At 35.6% G+C, this 9,220-nt stretch overlaps 1 protein-coding gene across 1 annotated transcript in view; it reads left to right on the top strand.

The window, feature by feature from the left end:
* TRPS1 (transcriptional repressor GATA binding 1) overlaps positions 1 to 7,480 on the top strand; it is a gene marked incomplete at its 3' end in the record, with an annotated part of 36,768 nt that extends 29,288 nt beyond the window's left edge. The window contains exon 3 of the mRNA XM_015816800.1: positions 6,865 to 7,480. Within this exon, the coding sequence (XP_015672286.1) occupies positions 6,865 to 7,480 (616 nt within the window). The remainder of the gene's footprint in view (positions 1 to 6,864) is intronic.
* Positions 7,481 to 9,220: the final 1,740 nt, after the last annotated feature.

Genomic DNA, 9,220 nt, shown 5'->3' with positions numbered 1-9,220 from the left:
TGTCTTCTGGAGTGTTGGCTATTCCTGCCAGCTTGGTGTCGTCTGCAAATTTGATGAGTTCCCCATCTATCCCCTCGTCCAGATCGTTGATGAAGATGTTGAAGAGCACTGGGCCCAGAACAGAGCCCTGGGGCACCCCACTACACACTTCCCTCCATGTAGATGCGGTTCCATTGAGGACCACACGCTGAGTACGGCCAGTCAGCCAGCTACGGATCGTGTTTGTTTGTTTTTTGCTATATTAGGAAAAGCCACAATCACGGATCAGAAAATTGAAAAAAAAAGAAACAATTTCAAATAATGAAAAAAAAAACATTTTCCAGATTTTTTTTAAACTACAACACATAAACTACAAGCAAAAGATGAAGTAGAATAATGCTGACGTAAAACACAACTCATAAATAGCAGATGAGAATGAAATTTCTTATTCCTTTTCATTTGAGTTGATGCTGATGGAGCTTTTGCATTTTTTATCTGTGTTACCTATAGTCTAAAAGGATGATTTTCTGCCTCTGCATCGATGATATTTTTCTCCCCAAACAATTAAACCATATCTCCAATATTTTATCTATTTTCCCACTGAGTACGCAGGCTGGAAACATGACTCAAACTGTTCTGCGCTTGTAGAAAAAAATGTGTGAAGTTATATTTTAACATTTATTGTTTAATATTATTTTCTTACACACAAATCATATTGGTATTAAGGTTATATTAAATGACATGTATCCCTTGGTATTGCTGAATATCCTGTTACATGAAAGGTGCAATTGCACATATATCTTTGGATTAAGGATTATGGATTTATGCTTGTTTTGCTAAAGGCTAGCCCTGATTTTATTTCTTTGCTTTTAATTCTATTTTACTATAAAGCTTTGCACAGCAGGGTCCAGATCCTGGCTGGGAAGTTTCTGTGCTACTGTAATTCTAATAAAACAGTATCATGTTAGCTAGTAAAAAAGTGTTCTGTTTCTATGGCATATACAGGAAATTGGCAACATATTGTTCCAATGTGGGAACATATGTTTTACATACTTCAGTAATACAGTACTTTTCATGGTCTGCTTGAATGAAAATAGGCATGCCTGTTATTCCAAGGTATATGAGACATTTAAATCGGCTGTATTTAGAAATTGCATATTGCACAGTTCTCATTCTTTCTCAGCTAAAGTTTTCAGAATTGACCCAACATATTTTCCCATTTTTCTCCTTGCAAAGCATCACATACAATCAGATCTCTTGTTTGTTCTCCTTGATCTTTTCTTTTAAGAACACTTTTTTTTTAAAGAACTCAGTTTGGAAAACTCACCATACAATAATGCATAAATTTCATGCAGAAAGCAGACTGGATTTTGAATAAGCAGTTTAATAAGAGGATGTGTTTTGCTATTTTTATTTTACTGAATAGACAATATTTTGAATGGGACAGAATGAGGAGGAGTGAGAGATGCCACGATTATGACTTTCTCCCTCATATCCACAAATAGAATATAGGAATTCTGGAATAAAACAGTTCCTGTTTTGGCTTTTGATATAGAAATGAAAGAATAGAGAGACTCTTAGAATTTGTTAACTAAGTAATTTTAGTAATTACGTAATTAGTAATTAAAATGAAACAAACTATGCATTTATTAAATTTATATGCTGCCCATCTCACTAAGAAATGATTCTGGGTGGCATTTAAATTTAATGAATAAATTTCGGTATCTGCCAAATCATTGTGGTCATTTAATAATTAAAACTAAATCTTTCAACCTCTAGTAAATTGAATCTCAGCAAAGAAAATGTTTAGCAATGATTTTTCCTTGAAGAAATACAATATGTATAGTTTATAAAAATAAAGCAAATCAAAATCTTTTATTTAAGAAACAAAATTAGTTTTCTCAACTGTAATGATTCTCCTCTGTTTCCCTATTCATAATTTAGAGATAGTAGTAATTGTGAAGAGTTTCAAAATTTTGGGGAACTCTCACTTTTTTCCTATTTTCTCTCCTCTCCCACCCTTAAAAACAACCCAACCATCCTATCTTAATGCCAGTATCTGGCTGTTCCATTACACTTCTTTGTAATGAAGTGTTTATATTCCAGCATACTTAAATTACATTTTTTAAAAAAGGTAATTACTTCGCTTACCATTTTCTTATTCAAAAGTAGCAGTGCTTTTTTTTGTTAAAAAAAAAAAAAAGGTGCCAGAACTCACATACATCATACAACCCGCCTTGCCTGGATGCAGTATGGAACTGGAACAAGGTTCCATTCCAAAAAGGTGCCGGAACTCCATTCTGGGCGTTCTATGACAAAAAAAAGCCCTGAAAAGTAGTACATGCATATGTTTGCATATATATTTCCTTTGTATTTTAATCCCTTCAATAAAGTAGCTACAAATGGTGGTTCCTTTGCTTGCCTCACAAGTATTTTATCTAAGCTTAAGCCTATATTTCCAACTCAGCCTATCTATCTAGTAGGGAAAGTGAGACCGTTTGCTATGATGGGCTGAGCAGCAGAGACACAATGTCCAGATGCTGTAAAAATAAGATCCTTGTGAGGGAATTCAAAGCAGGTGCGTGTATCTGTGAAGGAAGGGGAGAAGGAGATAGTAGTTACGCAATGGTGTCAACTTTCTTTGCATATTCATCTCTGAATTAGAAAGCTCTTCTTTTTCAAAAGATTTCATTTGTGAATTATCGGCACCAGAAAAACAGACTGAGAAATAAAATCATCAGATTTATAGATATAAAAGATTCTCAAGTTCAACCTTAATTTTGATGACTATATGGACATAAGCATGAGTTTTCTTGCCAGAAGTATGGAAAGGTTTACCTCTACCTTTTCCCAGGATTATTGTTTTTATTATTTTTATGTCCTGTTTTAGCCTACAGCCCTGCTGTTTTGTGCCAGTCCGCTGGTCAAGGGCTAAAGGGACAAGGTAAAGGTTTCCCTGTTCAGTCGTGTCCAACTCTAGGGGATGGTGTTCATCTCCGTTTCTTGGCTGAGGGAACCAGCATTTCTGTGGTCATGGGGCCAGTATGGCTATACCCAAAGGCACATGGAATGCTGTTACCTTCCCACCAAAATGGTACCTATTAATCTAATCTCATTTGCATACTTTAAAACTGCTAGGAGGGCAGACTAGGTCTAATTCTCTTTTAGTTCCTTAGTGCAGTTTTATACAGTGGTGGGATTCAGCCGGTTCGCACCTGTTCGGCAGAACTGGTAGCTAATTTTTTGTTGCCCAGGCCCAGAATGGACTTCCGAAAGCGGCATCCACACAGAGAACCGGTTGTTCACATATTTGAATCCCACCACTGGTTTTATACATAGAAAAATCAACAGATTTGCCTTTCAGTGAGTGGGGATAAGATATGCCAAAGGAGAGATGAGAGATGTCAAATTTATGACCTTCCTCATCACATCCACAAATAGCATATTGGCATTCTGGAGTAAAGTTGTAGTTCCTGCTTTGTCTTTTGTTATAGAAATGAAAGAATAAAGAGGCTTCTAGAATTTGTTAGCTAAACCTAGGCATCACTCTCATTCCATAAAGGACCCTACATGAATAAAAAACTAAACATAGTACTTATAAAAAGAATTTTATGCTTGTATAGGTGTAAGCTCCTTTCACTAGTATTAACTGTATGATATTTAGAGACAGAGGCTAACTAACACTTTCTTGAAAGTCCCACTAATAATTGAATGTACAGCAACTGGCGAAGTTTGCCATCCACACAGAGATATGGTTGCCTGGGGGAGAAAAACTATTTTCTATCAAAAAATTAATAGAAAAGAAACTTGAAAAAACCTCCCCTTCCAGGAAAAATATAATGTTAACTAAAGTAGCATGAGAAGATTGACAATGTTCTCAAGATCAGTGACTAATTATTGGAATGTTTGGAATAAGGTAGGCAAAAGGAATAAATTAGATTCAAGTAGAATCTCATATAAGAACAAGATATAAAAGATTCTCTGGCAGCCTTTTCCCCAAATTGGAACCTTCTACATGTGTTAGAAGTGCAATTTCTAGAATTTCTAGTTGGCATAACTTATATTGACTAGAAATTATGAGAGTTGCAATACTAATATAGCCTGAGGGGAGTTAAGTGAGCAAAGTTTGCCAGTGTTCTTCTAACTAAGAGGATGGAGGAATGTCATGACAAGGTCTACTTTACAGTAGCTGTATTCTCCCACCCATAGTTCCTACTTGAATACCTGTACACTACACGGGTCAGAAAGAGGGCTGAAAAAATATCTACAGACCCCCTCACATCTTGGATATAAACTGTTTCAACTCCTCGCCTCAGGACACTATATAGGGCATTGCATGCCAAAAAAAACTAGACACAGAGATAGGTTTTTTTAACCTCATGCCATCACTTTCCTGACCATCTAATTACCATAGTACCATCTTATGTCTATGGATATTTATCCATGTAGTATGGCTGTATTACTATTATCCTTCTCATCTTTTTTTTACTACCTTCTCTTATAGGTTATCAGTATTATGATTATATTACTTTGTTGTTTGTACACTGAGAGTTTATGCACAGGAGAAAAAAATCCTTGTGTGTCCAATCACACTTGGTCAATAATAGAATACTTTTAAGGTTAATCAGTAGACTAGAATACTATTCTAGTCTACTGATTAACCTCTCTTAACCTGTCAATTTTATGATATATCCCAATGCTTTTTTCTAACAAAGTGAATAAATCTTTCTTTCCTCATAGCTCACTTTTTATTCAAAATCTTTGAAGGAAATGTGATTTTTTTAAAAGCAGATTTTACAAAATTATATGAAAAATAGGTAGATTTTAATAATTTCTTATTTGTTCTTCTGTTCTGTTCTAATAAATGTAATCCCCCCTTTTGTGTTCAGATCTCAGGAGGGGAAAAAAAAACCCAGGGATTAGCTGTTTTTACTAGTTGGCATTGACCTTTTTCATATTCTCATTATTCAAGAAAAATAATACATTCATTTACCTTTAAAACAAGAATATCAGATTAAAAGTCTGTAATGTGGTAGAGGAAGCAAAATTTCCTAAATGTTATAATTAATATTAACACTGGAAATCTCCTATTTGAGAAGCCAGACTACTACTAATAGTGTTGCATGTAATTTTCATGAATTCTCCATTTATTTCTTGGTTTCTTTTTCCCCTGCTGATCTTTTGTATCTCATGAATTTATATGTCTCATTCTTCTCAGCAGGGAGGAATAAGGGAAAACATAGTTTCCTACAATAGTTTTCAACACTTTTAACAGATTTTGGCAACCTATTCTTTAGATCAGGGGTAGTCAACCTTGGCTCTTTTATGACCTGTGGACTTCAACTCCCAGAATTCCTGAGCCAGCTGTGCTGGCTCAGGAATTCTGGGAGTTGAAGTCCACGAGTCATAAAAGAGCCAAGGTTGACTACCCCTGCTTTAGATGAAAAGAGCTATAATGGTATTCTTTAGTTGAATAAGGACACCAAACAGTTGTATTCTATAGATGAACAGAACTACAATTCCTATATATTCAGTGTCTCAGAAATTCAAGGTGTATAAAAGTTCCTCTTTTTTCCTAATACACTTATTTCATCCTAGTGCTATGGAATAAATGAATAAATGCAGCTTAGTTGTTTTTTCATCAGGGTAAAACAAAAACATAGGAAATAGTTAATCAGAGGAAATTAAAAAAAATATTAAACTAATTTTTGAACACTCATTTTTGATATTCACTTGTTAAAAGTTTATAATCAAGCACCTTAATTGACTTATAAGTGTAGAGTTAAATAATTTAATACATGTATTGAGGACATTGATTCTCTGTCAATAAAACCATAACTATTACTGATATTTTTGTGGAAATATTCATATGTTCCTGCATTTAAATAGGATAAAACAAGAAGGAAGGAGAAAGGCAAAGCACAGGAAAGAAAAACAATGAAAGGCAGATCAGAAGTTCATTAAGTTTAGATACTCATCTTACAACCACAATGGACCTCAAAATTTCTGTTAAATGAGTTTTTCCCCATTTTACAATTTTTCTTGCCACAGTTGTTAAGTGAATCACTGCAGTTGTTAAGTTAGTCACATGTTTGTTAAGTGAATCTGGCTTCCCCATTGACTTTGCTTGTCAGAAGGTTTCAAAAAGGGATGACGTGACCCTAGGACATTGCAACCATCATAAATATGAGCCAATTGCCAAGCATCTGAATTTTGATCACATGACCATGGGGATGCTACAATGGTCGGAAATGTGAAAAGTGGTCATAAGTTATTTTTTTCAGTTTTGTTACAACTTTGAATGGTCACTAAATGAACTTTTGTAAGATAACGACTATCTGTATACTGAATGGATGAAAAGTGAATATCACAGTGTAAATTAAATTATTTGACAAGTAACTTTGAATGGTCACTAAATGAACTTTTGTAAGATAACGACTATCTGTATACTGAATGGATGAAAAGTGAATATCACAGTGTAAATTAAATTATTTGACAAGTAACTCAAAGCAGCAAATATATCCAACAAACCTTCCTCCTCCTATTTTTCCCACAACAATAATCCTTTGAGGTGGATTGGCCTGTTAGTAACTGGAAAGGAGACCAGTAGGGAATGGCCCCTGTGCTAGATTGGGAAATTAAATATAGATAGATAGAACCTGAAAGAAGGCAACAAGAAACCATTATCTTAATAACAACAAGTAAGATTTCAAAGAACAAATGATGTTTTCACGTACCCAAGGTTGACTTAGACAAGTTTTTATCTTCACCCAATTCTGAAAGGCTTGCAGTCCACCAGATGTGGAAATAATTCATTTCTCTTCATTTGGTCACGATAGATGAACTTACTCTAATATTTTCTCCTCTGTTTTTCTCTCTTATCAGGAGAGTCCATAATTGTTATAAATGCCGTCAGTGCAGCTTTACAGCGCTTGATACACAGTCCTTACTGGAACACTTCAACACTGTGCACTGTCAAGAAATGGACATCACCACAGCCAATGGGGAAGATAGCCATGGGATGGCGGCTGCTCTCAAGGAAGAATCCAAAATTGATCTGAAGGTTTATAACCTGATCAGTTCGGATCCAAAAATGGGGGACCCCATCTTGGAGAGTGTAGTGAAGAAGGAAAAGATGGAGGAAAAAGAAGGATCGAAGGAGAAAGGTTGGCCTGATGGGTCTAGTGATGATCTTCGTGGTACAACTTGGAGAGGAGTGGACATTTTGAGAGGAAGCCCATCCTATACCCAAACAAGCTTGGGCCTTCTGACCACGGTGTCTGTTGTCCAAGAGCAGCCAAAGGCTTTGAGGGATAGTCCAAATGTAGAAGCTGCTCATCTTGCGAGGCCTGTATATAGCTTGCCTGTTGAGACCAAGGGATTCCTGCAAGGCATGCCCCAAGGAAGTGGAGAAAAACCTGGACCACTTCAGCCATATCCTGGATCTGCTGATAACAAGTCAAAGGATGAGTCTCAATCACTTTTACGGGTAGGAAATTCTGTTTTTGTTTATATACTTCTGGGAAATTCCTTCCTTCCTTCCTTCCTTCCTTCCTTCCTTCCTTCCTTCCTTCCTTCCTTCCTTCCTTCCTTCCTTCCTTCCTTCCTTCCTTCAATGTACATTTTTGATGTTTGCTTTTCAAAATATCCCACATACAGTATCTAAGGAGAATGTCAGGTAATAATTCCAGCACAGGACTGTAAAGTTGCCCATGTTAGTTGCGGTTGTAATTTTTGTCTTTAAATTTTGTTGTGCTAAGTCAGGAATTCCTGATGATTTTGCAAGATGTTACATTTGGAATCAAAAAATCCAGAATCCCAGAAGGCTAAACGTTTGTACAGAAAAGCATCTCTTTACCTTCTACATTTTAACAGTATAGTTAAACAAGCTATCGTTGGATCAGATAGTTGAAACTATGAAAGTTGAATCATAATAATAAAAACTAAGACTGGAATTAAAGCACAGTGTGATTAAATATAACATTTGACGCTTGTCTGGTTGTGCTGAAAATTGAAAAAGCTAAGGAGGCAGAGTTTTGATATTTTATTGCTGCTTGTTTTTTTTTTTATCATAGCCTTAGGAGAAAAAATATTCTTTTACAGGCTCTTCTTTAAGCGTAATCAGCTGTGGACCCTTATTCATTTTGCTGCCTCTTTAACAACATGCCCATTGCTGCATAGAAAATGATCTTATGAAATAGCTATGAATTTTAGCTTAATAGGTGCAGAATGTATATTGTAACACTTGTAGGATAACTTCAATTTATGGTATTTTTCCCCACACACAGTTGTACTGATAAGTAGACAGCTAGTTGGTGTAGTGATTAAGGCACCAGGCTAGAAACCGGGAAACTGGAAGTTCTAGTCCTGCCTTAGGCACAAAGCCAGCTGGTGTTGACCTCTGCTCAGTCACTCACTCTCAGCCCAAAAAGAAGGCAAGGGCAGACCATTTCAGCAAATTTTGCCAAGAGAACTGCACTGACTTGTCCAGGCAGTTGTCAAGATTTAAGACAGACTTGAAGCAAACACACAATATCACTAAGTAAATGGCAGAACATAGCTAATTTTATCTGATTTTGAGAAAGTGAAGCAGGGCTTAATATTTGAACGGGACTATCAAAGCTGAAATACAGGTTAGAAAGTGGAAAACAAAAAACAAAAGACAGAAGAAAGTAAGGATAAAAATACTTGACTGTTTGCCAAGAAAACTTCATGGATACCGTGGTTATCAAGAATCAGTCAAGCTTTATTCAAAGGAATCACTTATCTTTGATTTAAGAAAATGATAAGTAAGACACAATATCTTCTAGATCATTTTTTTCCCAAGCTGGAAGCTTCGAGATGTGTGGACTTCAACTCCCAGAATTCTCTAGCTATCATAGTCATTGTTAAGAATGTGAAGTCCACATTCTCAAAATAACTCGGGTAAATGCCACAGTAGAATGAGTACCAAGTAGACACCAAAATAAATCATCTTAATTCAAGAAGAAATAAGATGCAGTATGGATGTGTTTGGGCATTGAAGTTGTACATTCCATTTGTTGCAAGCTTTTATTATTCCTTCTAGGTTTCTTTTCTTTTCTTTTTTTTTGCTTGTTGAGCCCAAGCATATTTCAAATACAAACTTTTTTTTTGAAAATGTATGTACTCCCCTTTAATGCTGCATTTGCCACTATTAAAACTGCACATTATTTTTTAAAGAACAAGACTGAAAGAAAAGAACATGGTTGTGTGTTTGTTT

Source organism: Protobothrops mucrosquamatus, unplaced genomic scaffold (genome assembly GCF_001527695.2).
Source record: "Protobothrops mucrosquamatus isolate PMUCROS unplaced genomic scaffold, P.Mucros_1.0 scaffold501, whole genome shotgun sequence".
Classification (NCBI taxonomy): Eukaryota; Metazoa; Chordata; class Lepidosauria; order Squamata; family Viperidae; genus Protobothrops; species Protobothrops mucrosquamatus.
This window is presented reverse-complemented; position numbering and strand designations above follow the sequence as displayed.